The sequence below is a fragment of the Urocitellus parryii genome, chromosome 2 (genome assembly GCF_045843805.1).
Source record: "Urocitellus parryii isolate mUroPar1 chromosome 2, mUroPar1.hap1, whole genome shotgun sequence".
NCBI lineage: Eukaryota > Metazoa > Chordata > Mammalia > Rodentia > Sciuridae > Urocitellus > Urocitellus parryii.
In genome coordinates this window covers 142,240,754-142,262,715 of record NC_135532.1, presented here as the reverse complement: position 1 = coordinate 142,262,715, position 21,962 = coordinate 142,240,754, and the positions used below count along the sequence as shown (strand labels likewise).

The 21,962-nt window shown below is 32.7% G+C and overlaps 1 protein-coding gene across 2 annotated transcripts in view; it reads right to left on the bottom strand.

Moving 5' to 3' along the window:
* The window catches only part of Atp11b (ATPase phospholipid transporting 11B (putative)), a 109,003-nt gene that overhangs the window by 83,528 nt on the left and 3,513 nt on the right, over nt 1-21,962 (bottom strand). For both annotated transcript variants that reach the window (XM_077795320.1, XM_077795321.1), the window contains exons 2-4: nt 11,587-11,703; nt 6,427-6,516; nt 4,340-4,420 (exon numbers count right to left, since the gene is read on the bottom strand). In XM_077795320.1, the coding sequence (XP_077651446.1) occupies nt 4,340-4,420; nt 6,427-6,516; nt 11,587-11,703 (288 nt within the window). The remainder of the gene's footprint in view (nt 1-4,339; nt 4,421-6,426; nt 6,517-11,586; nt 11,704-21,962) is intronic.

The following is a 21,962-nucleotide window of genomic DNA, read 5'->3' as shown; positions in this document are numbered from 1 at the left end:
AACAGACCAAAAGAATTAATTATAATTACAGGTTGAGCATCCCTAACCTGAAAACTGGAGTCCCAAAATGCTCCAAAATTCACAACTTTTTGAGTTATGACATGATGCCCCAAGTGGAAAATTCCACACCTGATCTCATGTGTAAAACATCATGTGCAAAAATATCTCAAATACTGTACAGAGTTATCTTCAAGCCAAGACTACAAAGTGAATATACAACATAAATACATTTTATGTTTAGATTTGGGTCCCATCCCCAGGGTATGTTATTATGCACATGTAAATATCCCAAAAATCTGAAAAAAAAAACTACCCTGAAATCCAAAGTAATTCTATCCCAATCATTTCAGATAAAGAATACTCAATCTGTAGTACCATAAAAAACAGGGTAAACTATACGGGTCATTACTAGAAAGAGAAACAGACAAATATTTCACCAAGAACCTTTTGATGTTAAGGAATATATATATTTTTTTAAGTAGAAAAGACTTTCTGTGCTATTTAATCAAGGATTCAAGGTAAAGTACAGATAATGAGATGATACTTAAGAGATAACATTAAGTGATAGAAAGTAAGGTATAGAATTATAGACTATGTTTTATATTATTGTTTGTGGAAAATTTCCTTGCCTATATGAACACTTTAGATAGATAGGCTAAGTTATATTGGCCCCATTTAAGCTAAGATATGTCAATCTGAGAAAAATTTAATGGAGTCAAAACATCTTTTCTGAAACTGTCAAAAAGTACACTTTTATAGTAGGAAGACATTAACAGCAAAGCTATAATAATAAAGGCAATATCTTTTCTAATATAAGTTTATAAATTCTAGTTCCTTGTACGTATTACTGTCAGATCAATCTTCCTACAACATTGTTTTAATTTACTATCCTGCTCAAAATCCCTGGTGACTCCCAAACCTTAGAGCAAAGAATCTTGTAGCTTCCTTAATTTAGTATCTATGTTAATTTCTACTATTACCTCTTAGTATTTTCCTAAAGAGGCTCAAACATTAATTAGCCTTATAATTCCTCAAAATAGGTCTTGTCTTTTCTCTCATTTGAGTCTTTGAGTTTGTTTCTACCTTAACATTTTTCATTTGTTATTTTATCCATGTTCTAAGACTCATCTAAATAACATTCCTCCACAGAATTCTCCTTGATCATCCAGATGAAGTGCTACATCACTTTTTTGAACAGTCATATCTAGCATATCTTATTACCACTCTATGTGGTTATTTTTGTATTTGGTCTTACCTTCCTACTTCATGGAGTTAAAGCTCCTAAAAGGTAGAGACCATCTTATTTACCAGAGCACTATATCTTGAGAATACATAATAAATATATACAGATGGGAAAAATTTAAAAACAAACAACCGATAATAGAGTCTTTCCTATTTTGGCAAAAGTGAAAAAAGCAAAAGCAAACTAAAAAGGGAGAAGAAAAGAATACCAATAAGGTTGGATCATAGCAACTTTCACTTCTACAATTTTTCTAAATTTCTTCACTTGATTTATAGTGATAGACATAAAGACTGAATAATATATCGAAGAAAGTACTTTCTTTGTTTATTAAATGAGTAAACATTAGGAATAGTTATTACAAAACAGAAAAATTCAAGTCCTGAAATTTGCTTTGAGAAAGGCAGAAAAGCCTTATAGGTTAAATTTTCTCTTTGAAAATTATATATTTCCTCTTTTGCATTAGGTGTCAAGAAATTCTCATTTAAATTTAGTTCTAGGGGATGGGATTGTGGCTCAGTGGCAGAGTGCTTGCCTAGCATGTGTGAGGACTGGGTTTGATCCTCAGCACCACAGAAAAATAAACAAACAAAATAAAGGTATTGTGTTCATCTACAACGAAAAAAAAATTAAAAAAAAATTTAGTTCACAACAGCAATAACCATACTAACTCAGGTTTGAAGTATAATGTCCCTGTTTCCTACTTTAGATTTTATGCATTTTTACCTAACCCAGTTTAGAAGAAGACAGGATGTCTTATTATTATTGTAATTATACTAAATGATCGTTTTATGGATAGGTATATACCATAATTTTTTTCAACTCACTTCATGAATGGTATCAAATTCCAATTAAATGCAGTTCATATTTGGCCAATATATACTGAGAAATAAGGACAAGACATATAATAACATTTTACATTGCTTTAAAAAATATTCAATAGTTTAATTTATTCATTTATTCAGCTAATATTTAAAAGCCCATAGAGGTGTATGGTCTCATTCAGTCACTGAAAATAAGCCAGTATATAAAACAGTCTCTGTCCTTAGAGAGCTAAACATTTGAATGAAAACGATAAACTTTAAGCAAACATTAATTCAAGAGAACACCAAGTGAGAATAAATGATATGAAGAAAAAAGATGGAAAAAAACATTAGGGAATGGTATGCTATGACCAGGAAAAGCCAAAGTTCAAGTATCTAAGTAAAATGAGGAATTGAGCCATGCAATTACCTGGTAGAAAAACTTTCCAGGAAGAGTACAGCAGCAAGTCATAAAGCTTTTCGATAGGAGCATGCTTACTGCATTTGAGGACAAAGAGAAGGGTACAAGGGTACGGCTGGAGGACAGTGAGTAAATGTAAAAACAATGGGAAATAAAGAGAACTAGGAACTAGACTATATGTCTGTGTAGATCATTGAAACGGGTAGTGTTTTGGTCAGTTCGACAAGAAACCCTGCACAGTTTTTAATAGGAGGGTGGTATTATCTGATTTTAAGAGATCAATTTGGCTATTGTATGGAAACAGCAGGAGAGCAAGAGTAGAAGTGAGAAACTATTCGAAGAATAATGCAATTGTCCAGGGAAGAGATCATGATAACTCAGACTAATGAGGTAGATCTTGAAGCTAGGGAGAAAAATAGTCAAAGAAGGAGATGCCAAGGTTTGCAGTGGAGAGATGGCAGAGCCATTAATAAACTTTAATAAGCGTTAGAGGGAAAAACATCAAGAGTTCTGTTTGAGATTCTTGTAAGACATAATAAGCAGAACTGTTGTGACAGTTGTTCATGTGTTGGAAGTTCAAATAATAGTTTAAAGAGAGATATAAATTTGAGAACTATCAACATACAGATGCTACTTTAAATCACAAGACTAGATGAAATCACTTAAGAGGAAAGTATATATATAAAAGAGGTACAAGGGAGGAATACGTGTTACTCTGATGAGAAAAATGACATCTGGAAAACTGTACAGAATGATTTGAATGCTTACTGAATTACATGCACCAATTCTAGTCCTTGATAGAAGAGTAAAGAAAGAAATCAAACTAAGAGCTGTGGCTCAATATTCTTTGCTACACTAGAATCATAATTTAATTGTTAATTCATAGACTCCTCTTATCCTCCTTACATAATAAAAAACATACTTCATCCCAAAGTGTTTGTCAATTTTATTTTCATGTCCATCTATACCTTATCTCTACATCTTCTTCTTATTATTATTTTTTTTGGTAGCAGGGATTGAACCTAGGGGCACTTAACCACTGAGCCATATTTCCAGCCCTTTTTTAAACATTTTATTTAGAGACAGGGTCTCATTAAGTTTTGGAGACTGGGTTTTAATTCCTAATCCTCCTGCCTCAGCCTCCCAAGCCACAGGGATTACCCTGTGCCCAGCCCTATATATTACAAAATGAAAGTTCATCACATTTAGATAAGAAAAGTCAATTAACTCTCTCCGTTGGTAGGGATCACATCTCTGTGTAATCAGAGAGCCTGTCAAGACCTTTTGAGAGTGCTAGCTATAACAACATGACATTTTAAAGAAGTCTTTATTTCTTAATTAGTATGTTTATCCAATAATTTTGTGTCTCTACACCTAGATTTTAATGTAAACTCATAATTTGGCTGAAACTTTTTTCGTTAGGGTGCTACTTTACATAAAAGTATAGTTGTAAAAACTAAGAAAGCACTATACAACTTTTATTCAAAAATGTTCAATCCAGAAGTATGCGTTTTACTACCTGTAAACATATTCCTTCGAACTAATTTTATTTAAATATCACCAGATTCAACTAAGATGATTATAATAAACTGTTTCATATATAAATTGGCTTGTACATATAGTATTTGTTTTTACATGCTTCCTAGCTGTGTCAAAGGAGCAACATTTTAATAATGGTAATCATTTATCAGTCATCAGGTACCTGAAATATAATAGACTGGCTAACAGTTTAATTTTATTATATATTAAACAAATTTATTGCTTTTTTAGAAACGGAATTCTTTTCAGGATAATAAATGTTACTTTGTTGTGGAAAGATTTAGCAACTTCTAAATGAATTGAATGAAAACAACAATAATAGAAAGTATTTCATACCTGCTTTATGGCGGTTACTGTTATCACAAAAAATAATGGAAGTCCACTGGTAATTGGACTGGTAGGTGTATCAATCATGAGCTAGATTAAAAAGAATGCAGAGTATTATTTTTTTATACCATGTACATCATACTATTAACATCTAAAATCTCATTCTATTATGCAGCAAGTATAGTTTAATTTATAATTTCACAACTTCACCTTATTGGCTATGATATAAGGATTGGTAGAATATTTAAATCTGTATCGTATACCCACATACATTGCTAGTGTGGACTCAGTCACTCTGCTTTCTTAACACACAGGGTACTTTTAAGTTCTTCTTCAATATTGCCCAGAAGTGGAGCTACAGCTGTTCAGATCTTGTTTTACAATTTATTTGCACATCTTGAAAAATGCTGATAAATCTGCCAGTAATTTTTACCCTCGAATTCAGAATAAACTCAACACTGGGAAGCGAGAACTAGGAATGGGAGTATGGAAAAGGTTTTTCCTACAAGCAATTTTGTTCTATCCAGCAGTCAGAGGGGGACAGCAAAGAAAATGATGCTGTAATTAAAATGTAAATCATATAACTGAGGTTTCAATAAGTTGCTAGAGAAGTAAAGAAGTATTTACAGCAGTGATTACATATGGTTAGCAAGAACAGGGGCCTTATGACTTATTACTGTTCCTTTACTCTGAATAGGGCAATTAAATTTGTTCTATTTCACAGATATGCTAAATTCCTGATCTTAGCTAGTTATTTCACAAAGCCATGCATACTATTTGGATATGGCTAATATGACTTCTCACTTTTCCAAGAAAACCAAACACATGCTCTCTTGACATAAATCAGGAGATCCTTGAACTCTGTTCACAAAGAAAAGCAATTTTAAAAAAATGTAAATGTTTCCCAAAGCATTAAAATGATTGACTAGTATTAATTTTTCTTTTTTTAAATATATTTTTAGGTGTAGATGGGCATAATACCTTTGATTGATTGATTGATTGATTGATTTAACGTGGTGCTGAGAATTGAACCCAGTGCCTCATACATACTAGGCTCTACCACTGAGCTACAAATCCAGCCCTAAATTTTTCTTTTGAAATCCCAGGTTCTACTGAGAGAAAAGTAAACAGCTCATTAAAAAATTTCAATGCCATAATGAAAGAAATTTATGAAGTTTTCTCCTAAAAGCATAACCTCTGAAGGAAAATGATAATCACTATTTTTACATCTTGATTTATACTCAGATTTCATAGGCTTCTCTCTTGATAATTGGGATATATAAGAAAAAGTATAATGTCAAGATTTAGAAACTGGCAAACCAGATTATAATGAACAGAAAAGGCTCTCCTGAATAAAGACTCTGTACTCCTGGAGATTCTTAAAAAGTAGAACTGTTTAAAAAATTTGAAATTACAATTTCTTTATTTGAGATGGGGGTCTCACTATGTTGTCCAGGCTGGCTTCGAATTCCTGGGCTCAAGTGATCCTTCTGCCTCAGCCTCCTGAACAGCTAGGGCCACAGGCATGAACCATTATACCCAGCTAAAATAAAACTTAAATTAAAAAAACAAAAAAATTTCACTTTATTCAAAGATGATTCCATAGGCAGGCATGTGCCAAAAATATGCACTGTATATTAACAGCCAAAATATGTTCTGTGCAGGATTCTGAACTATGATAGGTTATATCTTAGCTTAGATTTCAGTTATCAGCTCTATGGTACATCAGTAATGAAACAAAATACAACTGATCTTAAAATTCATAGGCTATTTTTTAGAAATCTAGATATGATTTAGAGAATTTATTCTTTGACTACATTGTGACACCTCTTATTTTAAAAAAATGATCCCATGGGCTAGGGATGTGGCTCAAGCCGTAGCGCGCTTGCCTGGCATGTGCAGGTTGCTGGGTTCGATCCTCAGTACCACATAAATATAAAATAAAGATGTTGTGTCCACCAAAAACTAGAAAATAAATATTAAAAAAAGATCCCATGGTCAAATACCTAAGAACACAATGTAATTTTTCCCTTTTCTAAGACATATTTTTAGAAAACATGTTTACAAACAATAATCCATTAAGTGATAAAGCTTACCTGAACCAAAAATATAATAAGAAAATAAAAGTTTGCCACTCTTCTGAATTGTTCAAATAAATTTTTTGGAACAAAATTCCACACAGTATACTATAAAAAAAAGAAAGAAAAAAGGTATCAATAAATTAATGTCCTAAAATAATATATGCTATATTGATGTAAACATAAGAAAAGTAAAATCAGATTTACTAAATCATCAAATTCATATAGTTTTTTTTTCCTTTGTGTGTGTGTGTGTGTGTGTGTGTGTGTGCATGCATGCACATGTGTGGTAATAGGGACTGAACCCAAGGGTACTCTACCACTGAGCTACATCCCCAGTGCTTCTTATGTTTTATTTTGAGACTGGGTCTCACTAAGTTGCCCAGGCTGGCCTCAAACTCAAGATTCTCCTGTGTTGGCCCCTTGAGTAGCTTGGATTATAGGTGTGCACCACTAAGTCTACTTTTGTAACTCTAGATGCTATAGAAACTAGTCTCTGGTTTCTAGTTTCAGTAGTTCTTATTATTCTACTTTCCTTTTTCCTCTATTAGTAATTTTAATGCAATTTTCAAAAATTAGATAAATTGGAACTTATAAATTTTGCTATTAGATTGTTGATTTTTTAGAAGTTAGAGAAGGCAGGTCTAAAACAATATTTTAATAATTTATTTTGGACTTTGTTATACAAAATTAAATAATGGTAAACATGAATAAAAGTTGACGTAAATGCTGACACTAGATAACATTTATTTCATTTGGTTCAGTGTCAGAAATAGAAAATGGTCAAATTATTCAGTTATTTTTTTTAGTACAGAATATGGAAAAATTATCTAGTATGTTGAGGAAATAAGAATGTTTCAGATAAATTATTAGTGGGAAAACCATAAAAAATTTCATAAAGGTGATTGCAAATGATCAAAGTATGTGACATGAGCATACAAACATGTCACAAAGAAACCCATTATTCTGTATAACTAATAAAAATAAAAAATTAATAATAAATAAATAATAAAAAGTCTCAAGAAGAGAAATGAAACTCTGTTACAATGTCAATTTTAAAAAGACAGTAGAGTTTAATGGTCAAGAGCTAGATGCTTGGGGCTTAAACTACTGCGGTCCCAATCCTAATTATAACACTCATTAAATAAATAACCTTGGACTTAATCTCTCTCTGTGTCCCACATTTGTTCCTCTATAAAATGAAGATAATAATAATGCACATATCTTATAGGGTTCTTAAAAAGATTAAATCAGCTAATATATGAAGCATGTATAATAGAAAGTGGCTCATCCTAATTGCTACATGTTTGTTATTAATTACTCAGTTCATAAGCTCATAATGCTGTTTATAGGGACAGAGTAATATACTAAAGATTTTATTTGCATCATTACACACAACATAACTTTACACATAAAATAGGGAGATAGTTTATAGAACTTTTACTTTACCCTATGTCTATTCTCCCAGTAGAATGTAAGATCCCAGAGACCAGGGACATTATTTTATCTATTTTTGTATCTCAGGTACTTAAGCTACACTTGGCACAAGGTTGGAGATCAAAAATTTTGCAGAATTAGTGAATGAATAAATAAAAATGGTCAAAATAAGTTTTTTCCCCCTCAAATATGCTGACTTCAGATAATGAAGCCTTAGTGGTTAAAAATTAGATAAACTGGAACTTATCAACTTTGCTACTAAATTGTTGATTTTTTAGAAATTAGATAAACTGTTTCTTCAAAAATCTTAATCAATGTGAAATACAATTGTATTCAAAGATAAAGTAAATGAAAGAACATGAATAATTCAAAGGAAAAGGAAAAAATGAGAAAGAAAATGTTAATGAAGAGGATCATATTTGATGAGGGCTTTAAACAAGGAATATTCAACAAATTGAAAACGAAAAGCAATAAATTAATTTAAAATTTTTGAAGAAGCAGTTTATCTAATTTCCTCTGGCGCAATATTACATGCTTTAATTTTTTTTTGGTAACAATTGGGCTATATCCTCAGCCCTTTTTATTTTGAGACAGGATCTCACTAAGTCATTTAGGGCCTTGCTAAGTTGCTGAGGCTGGTCTCAAACCTGTAACCCTCATACCTCAGCCTCACAAGCTGCTGGATTACAGGCATGTGTTACTATACCTATTGAAATTAAATATTTTACAAAGAAGTTTAAATTCAATATAGGGTACTTACTATGGCCAATGAAAGGAAATAAAGCAGATCATGTACCTAAAAATGTGTACAACACTTAATTGATAGGGGAAACAAAGAAGCTTATTATTAAATAGAGGAGGTTAAGAACAAAATATTAACAGTTGTATTCAAAGATGAAGTAAACAAAAGAACATGAATAATTCAAAGGAAAAGGAGAAAATGAGAACAAAAAAGTTAATGAAGAGGGTCATATTTGATGGGGGCTTTAAACAAGGAACATTCAACAAGCTGAAAACCAAAAGCAAATAACGGAGAACATTTGAGAAAGACAGGACAGTATGAGAAAAGGAACAGAGAAGTAAAATTCATCATGGATTTGTAGGACACAAGATAACACAGTCTGGAAAAAGTTTAAGGAGATAACAGGATGGTAAAAAGATAGTATAAAGAGAATAATCAAGAGTCAGGCTTCACTTACATTCAGGAAAAAAGTAATAGTGTCTACATAAATATCTACATTCTTAAAATTGGGTTCAAAGACATGAATTCTATATTTTAAAAAAATCTACAATCTCCACAAAATTTTACATTTTAAAAGCTGTGGCTAACAGAAAGAAATCTAGCAAAGGTACCTTGGTAGGCAAGTTTGACATGAGCATACGTAATAGCAAATAATCTAGTTGGGAAGGAAGTTATGAAAGCAATAGTGGCATGATAAAAAAGAAAGAAGGTAGTAATGACAGTCTTTATTTATGGTGAAAAAATAGGATAGACAGCAGAATACATCAGACACTAGAATGGCAATATGTAAATCAATGGAAGTGTAACTGATGTGATACAGCAATCTGTATACAGGGTAAAAATGGGAGTTCATAACCCACTTGAATCAAACTGTGAAATATGATATATTAAGAACTGTGTAATGTTTTGTACTACCAACAATAAAAAAAAATTCAAAAAAAAAGAAAAAAGAAAAAAAAAGGCAATGTTAATTTAAACATCTATATTTTTGAAATTGTGGTCAAAATATGAAACAATACTCCTGCTTATGAAATAAGCCACACAGTGGCATTTATTTAATCCTAAAAGTTTTCAGGAAGGACAATCAGCTTTCTGTATTGGCAGAAGAGTTTAATGAAGTGGTCCTGTGAACTCCCAGAAGGTAAAAATTAACAACAACAACAACAACAACTTAAGAACTATTTAAAATCCTGAAAAGTGTTTTTAAAATGGAAGAGAGTTTGGAAGGAAAGAAGAAAAAAACTGTGAGAAAACAGAACTAGAAATTTTGGGCTTTGTAGCTTGGAGACACTGTTCAACTTCCACAACTATGGCAGCAAAACAGAAGAGAACCGTGACCTATTCACCAAAATATAAAAATGTGATAGATATTAGAGCTCAGAGCTATAAAGCTAGCTGGAAATGTAAGGGGAAAATACAAGAGAACTACACAAAGAAAATGACACAAATTCAGGATATAAATGATATAAACCCAGGCTAGCAGTTAAACTGCACACTAGGAAAGGAATAAACTAATACTGACACTTGTACCAACAAACCTGACTTTCAAAAGCATTATGTTAAGTAAAAATAAGTCAGATAAAAAAGATCTGAACTGTATGATTATACTTATATGAAATTCTAGAACAGACAGGACTATAATTATAGCAAACAGATCAGTGGTTGCTAATGCTAAGGGTAAGGAGGAGGGGGACTGGCTGCAAAGGGGAATGAGTGAACTTTGTGGAGTGATAGCTATATTGCACATTTTGACTGTGGTGGTGGTCACATGGTATACATTTATCAGAAGTTATCGAATTATACACTTAAAACTGATGAATTTTCTTGTATTTAAATAATACTCCAAGTTAAGGAAAATCTTAAAAATTTCAAAGATGTTAATTTCTGACATAATTTACTAAAAACTATGTCATTAGTATAGAGCTCCTCCATCATCACAGATTCTTGCTGCTCTAGAGCTATTGTCCAAAATAAAAGACATCATTAATGGGTATGTCATATATATAAATAATGTGAAGGCAGAAAAAAAGGGGTAGGACAAAGAAACACCTGAATTACGACAACATCCTTAGGTAAGATGAAATCAGGATTACAGAAAAAATATTAGTCTCTTTGGAAAGGAGGGAAGATGTTTCTTACAGTGTTCTATCAAGCATTAGCTATGATTTAAGAACTTTACACTCAATCTCTATTGACTCCAATCTTCTATAACTGTACCGTTCGATAAGATAGCCTACTAGTCACATATGGCTCTTGACATTTAAATTAAATTAAAAATTCAATTTTTCAGTTGCACTGGTCACATTCAAGGCCACAACAGCCCTATGTGGCTAATGGCTATCATATTGAACAATGTGGAAAACATTTCCAACCTGAGAGAAAAGTCTATTAGCCAGCATTCCTGTATAATCTTCAACTTCAAATAAACTAAGACATCTTAAAAATGTCACACAGAAAAATGAAACAAGGAAGAAGAGTAAAGCAGTAGTTTGGTACCATAAAACATTTACAGAAAAGTGATAAGACTGGAGGCAAGCAGGCTTTAAAGTCATATGGAATGGAGTTCAAACTCCAGTCTAGTCACTTACTAGTGTGTAAACATGGGAAAATTAAATACCCCAGCATAAATTTAAAAGAAAGGTAAAATGAGTATAATAACACTTTGTAAAACAGATTCAATAATAGCTATCTCACAGGGTTGTTTTCAGGATTAAATGATATGAGAAGTAATGAATATACTACCTAGCACATAAATATAAGTATTAACACCTTAGTTTAATTGAAACTAAAGGTAATTTTTTGGCATGTTGGCTACCTGATTACAGCAACCAGCAACTCCTTTTATTTCATAACTCATCATTTTAATTAAGATAAATCTATTAACTACATTTTATTTTGTAAGGATACAAAATAAACTTGAACATACACAATAAATAATTTTTCAAAATAAAATGCTACGTATCTACAATTTTAATAATAATAAAAGTGTTAATCTTTACCTTAGATGAAATGATCCGGTTATCTATAAATTTCTGAGGTGTGTAAAGGCCATTCTGAGGAAACCTGTTGGCTATGTAAATAGTTCTTGTGTCACTTTGATGTGGTGGGTCAAAACCCTAAGACCAAATGAGAAAAAGTAATGTTTGTAAATAAGGTTAGTTGTTATGATACTTCATAAGTTGTTTTATTTAATTGATCAGATTACATATATAATTAAACTGCAGATAGACTCAATCTAATTAATAGAAGAGTTGTTTTTTTTTCTTTTGCAAGTAAACAGGTATATTATTTCCAGATATAAATAAAATATACCTTCAGTAATAAAAACAGTTCATATCTTCAAATATACTAATACAAAGAAAAAAATCATATAGGAGACCAATAGAATTATTCGAGGACAATGCTCCTTTCACTACTGAATTCCTTTTTTTCATTCTGCATATTACTTGTCTTGTCTTCTCTTAGGAGTATTCCTAAGGAATATGGCAGTCCTGTGTAGCAAATATGCATCTACCATGTCCGAGGGCAGAGGAAAGTATTTTTACTTCTTCTACACCAAGATCAATTTGGTTTCAAACAGCTTTGTTCCCAGAGGTCTTAGAATGCATCACACACTGTCTTGCCCAGATTCATTCCATTGATTGTTTATTTGTGCCAGTTACAGTATCAAATGACATATTGAAACACCAATATGAATATAAAATTCCTTGAGGAACACATATAGTGGCCTCAAATTCAGAAGAAAATCTTGCAAGGTACACTGGTAATAATCTCTACTGAAAAGTTTTCACTGGTGAGAAAAATATCAATATTTTATTTCTATAATACTCTATTCCCTTCCAAAGTTGTAACTCCCTTGACAGATCTTGGGAACCCTCTGACAGACTGAAAGCAATTCCCAACTACATTACCTTTGCTAACGGGCAAATAATTAGAAATTCCTTTGATTTTCTCATTTTTAAAAATAATGCTCAAAAACTATTTACTAGTACTTCAACTAGTACTAAGTTATTAACAGCCAATTATTTGATATCCACAAACTTAAAACGATTGATTTTTAGATATTACTGAAGATTCTAATTTAGTAATCCACTAATCAATCTGGCTGCCATTTAATGCTTAGCATTCTTACATTTCCATTAAGCAGATAGATCTGGGAATTCCCAATTATCTAGAAGGATATTTTGTTTAGTTTATCAGAAATTTAACAGTATTATTTATGGTATTCACCTGCTATTATTCTTGGTTTTAAAATTTTATTTTGTGATCTTAGAAACAGCAAATATGGAACTATGCAAACTAACTACATTTGTATGCTCCATAAAATATATGATGTGTAATTTCATTTGTTCATGCTATTTAAAGTCCTATGACTTTCAATCTTGTCTTTATAACACTTTGCATTAGTAATGACCACATTTTGTGGATGTGCATGTGTCATTCATTATATGTCCATTTTCAGAATCAGTTTTTTCAAGGAAAAATTATGATGGCATGCATATTTGTTTTGCTCATACATTTTCTATTAAACATTTCACAATTTTATAAAAAAATGAATAAGTGAGCAAATGAACAAGTAGTTTGAATGTTACCGCATTAGTCTACATTTTTATTTTTCAAAAGAGGTTCACAGGAGTTTCTCTACACACAGGCATATTTATTTAACATCCACTTTGTGACCATATTAATATATTCCCCCTCCTTATATTAGTTCCTGCTGTCTTCTTCAGTATCACTCTGCCTTCAGCTCAACACAACAGACTGAGATGGAAACCTGCTGGAGCTAACTAAAATTAATAAAATGCACCTGATATGTTATTACTTTTATCTAACACTAAATTTACAAATCAGCAGGTAAGTTTCTGAGATAAGTTAGAGGAAAAAAGCAGATTTGAGGGCCTGAAATAATATATAAATCTTTAAGAAGATGTCAAAACAACTGAGATTGAGAACCACTAATACAGAATTTTATTTTACTCTTTTTGCTAAAATCAACCAACATTGGAATTTATTAGTCTGTACATCTAAGGCAAGAAAGAAACCAACAAAAAGTACTCAAAATAACAGAGAACTATAGTTATGACTAGAATTTATATATTAACGAGCGTACTTTCCATGTAACCAAGCTCATCATTCCCCATTCATCTCTACTGGATGATATGAATCAGTGATCTTGTGCTAAAATTTTGAACTCCTGAGATTTGTACAATTATTTCAAGAGCATGTATTGAAATACTGCTCCACAAAATTAATTTTAAGTTGAATTGTATTTAAAAAATTTATACAGCAGCTCTACATTCTAAGATACCACAAATTAAATGACAGCTCCAAAAGGAGAATAATGTTTGTCTTATGCATTGAGTTTTTTTAGTTGTGATTAATTCATATTATCTCATTCAATCATATTGTAATCAACGGCATGCAGACTATGCAAATGTATGTGTGTATTTATTACAAACAAAAAACATTTAAATTTGAGATGTTTCTAAATTATAACTAAATATCCCTTATAAAAATTAAACCTATACCTTTCAGTAGCATCTTCTCCACAACAAGTTCAACTCATCATGAATTGAGTAAAAAGAAAAAAGCTGTCCAAAAATATAGAAATTGACTTAGCAGGGTCTAAATGGGCCTCAGTTCTGTGAATCCCTGAAATTGTATGCAATTTGCATATATACAAATTTTTCTAATTGTGCATAGGCTTCGTTAGATTTTCATGACATAAAGAAATTTAAGGCCACTTAACCTAAAATCTTATTTTATAATCAATCCCCCATCTCCCTACTCCCTATTTAAAATGCCCAAGGAGAATCTTTGTTTCATTAACACTTTCCCTATTTTAATGTAGTCAAAACAAATATATTATCAAAATCAACAGTAAAACTGGGCTGGGGTTGTGGCTCAGTGGTAGAGCGCTTGCCTAGCATGTGTGAGGCACTGGGTTCGATTCTCAGCACTAGATATAATAAATAAAATAAAGGTCCAGTGACAACTAAAAATTTCTTTAAAAATTAACAGTAAAACTATACAGTTGGTACGAAATTTAGAGTATTTCCAGCACTCATTATCAGGAATTCTCTGGTACTGAGAAACAAACAATCTGGACTCCCTGATCAAGGCTACCTGCACCAGGGTTCAAAAAACTTTGGCGTATACTACATTTTCTGCTGGCATCCCAGACTATCCATTTATACCCTCAGCCCCTTAATGCATTCTCCTCTGATATTATTTTATTCTGGGCAAAGAAACTGAGGTAGATTAAAGCTACTGGAGCCACTCCAATTTTAAGTTAAGGTCTGCTAAAGGTAAAAATTATGGGTAGATAGTGGTGACACATAAATTTAAACTATTTTACAACTACCATATTCTTTAAAAAGTGCAAAAGAAATATATGACTTATTCTTTGCCAACTTGATGAAATCTTAGCAATTCAGGCCTTATTTGCCTAGATATCATTTAATTTCCTATTACCTCTCATATATTTAAGATCAAACCACAAGTATTTTCTGGTTTGAGTATGGGACAATCAACATGGATATTTACTAACTTAGGAAGTAACTGAATATGCTTAGGAAAGAGGGTTGAATTTGAAATTGGAGTTCAGTAAGAACAAGGATGAGGAGTAAAGCCAAGGATAAGTATAAGCAAAAGGAGAAAAAGGGCAGGAGATGGAATTCTCAGGGTCACCATTTAAAATGCACAGGGGAGAAATGGAATAAGTAAAGAAGAAAAATCAGAGTGGAAGGAGAACAAGAATTGTAGTGTGGCAGGAACCCAGGAAGAAAATGCAAAAGAATTATTTTTTATGCTGCAAAGAAAGATAAGAAATGGAAGGAAGGAAGGAAGGAAGGGAGGGAGGGAAGGGAATGAATGGGAAGGAAGAAAGAAGGAAGGATGAGGGAGGGAGAGTACTGGAATCATTGGTGGTTTCTGCCAGCACAATTCAGGTAAAATTAAAGGGGCTAAAGTCAGACTATAATGAGGTTGGGTGGAGGTAGAGAGGGTGGATAAATGGGAATAGCAGTTACTACTGAATAAAAGTTACAAAACCTGGAAACTCTTTCATTGTTAATCATCATCATACTGAGTTTTGGATTTCACAGACCAGTAAAACTGACAGAGGGTTGCCAACTTCTTATTTTCCCAAACAAGAATATTAAGACAAAAGAAAGCAGGGAACACAAATCCTGACTTATAAGACTGTTGTTCTCAAAAGCCTGAGAAACTTGACTTAGCAGTGTAGACTAAATGTAATATGATATCCCAGAGGTTTGCAATCAGAAAAAAGGGTACCTACTAATAAAACCCAATAATTTTGTATCAATATTGGTACTACAAATGTAGCACAGTAACATAAAATGTTAACAGTAAGAAAAATGGATGAGAGAGGAGTGTAATCCCCTGTACTATTTCTTTCTTTTTTAAAAAATATTTTATACCTTTATTTTGTTTACTTTTATGTAGTGCTGAGAATTGAACCCAGTGCCTCACTCATGCTAGGCAAGCAATCTACCACTGAGCCACAATCCAGCCCTGTATTATTTCTTTATAACGTTTCTTTTAATCTAAAACTTCTCTAAAATAAACTTATAGCTTAAAAAGTAGATACTTTTCAAAAAATAAGGACATCTAAAATTTATGCAAATACACACATTACACTGTGCTATTTCATTTTGCCATAGATCACTGAAAATTTTACTTAATTTAAATGGAACATCATCAGTCTAAGGTCTAGGAGACTACAAACTAAAAACACTAATTAAAAGCATATCTGGTGGGGGCTGGAGTTGTGGCTCAGGGTTTGAGAGCTTGCCTAGCACATGTGAGGCACTGGGTTTGATCCTCAGCACCATGTAAAAATAAATAAATTTTTTTAAAAAAGCATATCTGGTTATTTTAGAACTTTGACTCTCACTTCCCTTATGTTTCTAAGATGATCATATTTCTTTTTTCTTTTTTTGAATTCTGACAATATATACTAGAAAAAAAATGTTGATCAGCATGGGCACATAAGCACTGCATTAATTTCCTCTAACTGTTCAAGGAATTGCAGCGATCCACAAACTCTGAGAGTCCCTTGCATATATCTAAGTTAAGAAGCCAGTTTCTTTTCTTTCTTTTTTTTTTTTTTTTTAGTTATACATGGGCACAATATCTTTGTTTATTTTTATGTGGTGCTGAGGATCGAACCCAGTGCCTCATATATGCGAGGCAAGCGCTCTGTCACTGAGCCACAACCCCAGCCCAAGAAGCCTATTTCTTTACAATATTTAAAGTTGAAAAAGAAAAGATTAGAGAACTATTTTTCTGTCTCCCCATGATAAGGAATCAGTATACTCTTATTATTAGAGTTTTATGTACTTCACAATTTTTTTTTTTTTTTGTTTTTGGTACTAGAGATTGAACGCAGGGGTGCTTAACCACTGAGCTACATCCTCAATCCACTTATTTTTTATTTAGAGACAGGGTCACGATAAGTTGCTGAGAGCCTCATTAAGTTGCTGAAGATGGGTTTGAGCCTTTGATCTTCCTGCCTCAGCTTCCTAGTCTTCTGGGATTATAGACGAGTACCACCACACCAGGTTAACTTGATGTTTTTTAAAGAGCACATTGGAGAACTAAGATAAGAATATGTGTATCTCTATTTTATAGTTAAGAAGATACAAAAGTGAAGAAACAAGTGGCAATCACAATGTGCACACCCCATGACCCAGCAATTCTACTTCTAGGAGGTATTCCTCTTCAAAAATTCAAAAATAAAAACAAACAAGAATAGTCATTGCAACGTTTTCTGAATGGGGGTGGGACTAGCAACAATCCACATACCCATTATAAAAAAAGAGCCTCGTCAAAGAATAGCTGAGGCAGGGATTTTTTGATGGTTCAAAATCCTATCCACATTATATCACAGTGTAGATGTTCAAGAAAATGTTTAAGGTAATTAATAAACAAATGATAAAAACGGTGTTACTAAAAGGGGATGGAGAATTGAGAAACAGCTTTTGTTAAATGGAAAACTAACATAAAATAGACAAAAATTCCTGCCTTTTGAGATAATCAAGACAAGTAAATTATGGAGTATGCAAAATAGTGACAAAGTGCTAAGAGAAATAAAGTGGGGAATGGTGATGGGGAAGTATAGGGGGTTATAACCTAATTTGCAACACCCACAAAAGGCTTCACTACTGATAAGGTAAAATTAGAATAAAAACTTGAAGGGAATGAAGGGGCCAGATATTTGGAGAAAGAACATTCCAGGTAGAGAGGGAGCAATAAGGACAAAAATCCTGAGAATGAAGCGTGCCTGGAACATCTGAATTGTACCGATAAAGTAAAGAGCCGGGAAGATGAGAAGTGGTCTGGGGGAAGATGGGAGAATACAGATCAAGCCAAGATTTTGGCTTTTATTCTGAACATGAAGGAAAGGCAAGCCCTTGGAAGGTTTTCAGCAGAGGAATTACATGATCTAATGTGTTTAATAAGATGACTCTGGCTCCTATATTTGAAACAGCAGGGACAGAAGGAGAGAACAATGAGGTAAACTAGGAAGCTCTGCAATAATCTGGGTAACAGGTTAAGTATAGTTTGTGTAGTGAGTGGCAGAGGAAGGAGAAAGGGTTCTGTATGTATTGTTTTTAGGCAGCAACAAAGAGAGAAACATAATTTATTCCCCCCCCCAACTTAAAACTATCCCCATTCATTCTTTTGTTATAAGCAAAGCACTTTAATTAACAAATAAAATTATAAAACATTTATAGTGTATAACATTATTGTTTTGAAGCAAAGCACTTTTTGGATTCACGTGCTCTATCTATGATTTCTTCTGCTCAGATATGTAATCATAATAAAAAAAATTCGACCTTTTTTTTGATACCAGGGATTGAACTCAGGGGTACTTGATCACTGAGCCACATCCCCAGCCCTATTTTGTATTTATTTAGAGACAGGGTCTCACTGAGTTGCTTAGTGCCTCCAAGTTGCTGAGGCTGGCTTTGAACTTGCGATTCTCCTGTCTCAGCCTCCCAAGCCACTGGGATTACAGGTGTGCATCACCGCCCAACATACAATATTTGACTTTTAAAGAAGTTGGCTGCTTAGAAGGAAGAAGTAAAGGAGAAAGGGAATGCATGAGCTATATGAGGTCCCTTAAAACAAAAGGAGTTCTTATCTTCCGGAGATTAAAAAAAAATTATGGGTGAAATTATATAATATCTGGGATGTGCTTCAAAATCATTCAAGGGAATAAGGATAGTCAGTGGGGAAAACAGATAAAACAAGATTAACCATGAGACCACAATTACTGATGTTGGGTAAGGGATAAAGGGAGATCATCATACTATTTTCTCTACTTTTGTATATGCTTGAAAATTTCCACAATAAAAGGTTTAAAGAAAATAAAACTAAGCTGCATCAGGTATACTGGCTTCACATAATAAGCATCAGCAATAAATACACATCTCTTTTTGTTCTTAACTTCTGCAAAATATAGGGGAATAACTGAATGGAAGATACCTGTGCATATCCTAGTTTCCCCCCTTTCCTGGGGGTACTGTACTTCCAATTAAAATGTGGAGACAAACAGGGTTTAATTAATACTTTTAAATTTAACATTCAATTGAAATTTTGGATTACCTACTAGTTTGAAAGAGAAACAATATGATTTTTTTCCCCAATAAGTTAAATTTTTTCCTTGTGATACTGGGGATTGAATCCAGGGGCACTATACCACTGAACTAGACCTTTTTTATTTTTCATTTTGAGGCAGGGTCTCACTAAGTTGCTGAGGCTGGCCTTGAATTTGCAATCTTCCCTTCCCAGCCTCTGGAACAGCTGGGATTACAGGTGTGCACCATCATGCCCAGCTACATAAATTGATTTTTAATGTTAACTAGGATAGACTATATGTTACAAATTTAGAAAGAATTTGGCAAAAAAAATTGGCTCAATTGCTACAAATCGAAAATATTTGAAAAAAGAAACTGTACCAATCATATACATTTTCAAGTGGTTATTCCCTAAACAATACACTACAATAACTATTTATAGAGTATTTATGTTGTAATAGGTATTTTAACTAATCTAGAGATGCACAGGCTATATGCAAATATTACACCATTTTATAGAAGGAATTGAGTATCTGCAGTTTTTGGTCCTGGAACCAATCCCCTCATGATAATAAGGGATAACTAACTATATATCATGTACTGGATAAGGAAAGAAGAAAATAAAAAAATTAAACTATACAGATTATTCTAAGCAAGCTAGTCACAGCATGAAAATTTAGTGTCCCAGCAATCTCCTAAGAGTCAGACAGTTCCCTCACAGCCATTTCCAAGCAAGAAGAAGCAACAAAAATTCAATGCATGCCTCATTTGCAAGACTGGGGAAAGTTTACTGACTCCATTACAACCACACACACAGAATTATTAAAATGCAAATATATGTATTTCTAACCAGAACTACTGGCATAAAAATAAATCTCTTTGTATTTCCCATATAAAAATCTTAGGAAGATTACCCGTTTGTTATACTAAATTTTATAATAGAAGAACTTCAGGAAAAAACAAAGAATCCCTTAGAATAAAATCTAACATGCGTATGAGTTCAAATATCAAGAGTTCAGTTTTAATATTTTGAAAGAAATATGCATTTCTGGTAAAACAAAAAAAATAGGCTAATCATGAATATTATCTTATTTAGAATGATTAACACTCAACTTCAGAAACAAACTGAAGAACAGCATGGTTAGATGCTGTCTAGAACCCCACTACAGCCAGAAGCAATTCTTCCCTTGTGCAGACCAGAACTTCTATATACATTGGTTAGTATATCAGGCAGCCTGTAGTCTCTTGAATATAATGAGACCAACACTCTAGAAATAGAAAACTTACAGGAAAAAAGCATAGGTGAAATCATAAAGTCCTTAGAAGTGAAAACTTTCTTGAATTTGCCTATGAAAGAGATTATATATAATCACCACAATCTAAAACAGTGCTGTTCAAATATGTAATTTCCTTAGTTTCAACTTTTAAAACAGGTAAAAGTAAATAAGTAACATTAATCTAGTAATACATTTTATTTGGCCATATTTGTGTGTGTGTATATATATATATATATATAAAACCCAATATAATTTCAACATGTAGTCACAAAATTATGAATGAGCTTAGATCCTTTTCCCCTCAATCTAAATCTTCAAAATCTCATGTGTACTTTACACTTCTAATACATTTCAATTCGAAGTAGGAACATTTCCAGTCTTCAATAGTCGTATGTGGCAACCACAATGGACAGCATAGGTCTAAAAAATATTAATGACAATAACAATAATTCATAAGGTTCTTTGGAGGATCTGGAACAAGGTCTCTACTTTAGTGCTGCTAGAAATATGTGGTTGCTCTACTGCTTTACCACTCCTCCCCCCAGGAAATAAAAAACTGAGTATTTAAGAACATATGTCTAGGGGCTGGGGTTGTGGCTCAGTGGTAGAATGCTTGCCTAGCATGCATGAGGCATTGGGTTCAATCCCCGGCACCACATAATAATAGAAACAAATAAAATAAAGGTATTGTGTCCATCTACAACTAAAAAAAAGAATATATGTCTGACCACTGAAATAAAAAAAGCATATGTTCAAAGAACTATGTTCTTAAACATTCATTCTTGAGGTTAAAATAGTCGTATTCATTACCTGGGAGGGAGACAAAGTATAATAATTCCAAACTGATGTTGAATTCAACTCATTCAATTTTATTGAACCAGCATTTGGTGGGTGAATACTTACAAGGACCCAGCTCCTCCTTGAGTGCAAGGATATAGAGACAAGTAATATACAGTCCTTGTCCTAAGATATTTATAGTCTAGTCTAGTAAATGAGACCTCTCCACTTAATGTGCTATACAGAAACACAAGCTCACTTTTAATGGCATACAGGAGCACTAATAAACATCTAACACGAGTCACACATGCAAGACACATACATACTTTAAAATTTTCTAGTAACTATATTTTATAAAAAGAAAAGGAAACATAAAATTATAACAAGATATTTTACATTTCCATACTGTTTTTAAAACCCAATGTTTATTTTATACTTAAAGATGATCTCAATTTGAATTAACCACATTGCAAGTGTACCAGATGGCACTGTTATTCAGAATAGACCTTTTTTTTTTTTTTTAACTAAAAAGATTTTGGCAGTTATAGGTACAGGGCAAAGAAAATAGCAGGAGGGAGGATTGAACATATTTACAGGTTAAAAGAAAAGAGAAACAACAAATATTCTAATGGTAATTAACAGAGAGCAGATGAAAGAATAGGATCAAAAGCAAAAGGGGAATGACTTACTTGTAGAAGAGAAGGACCATACCTT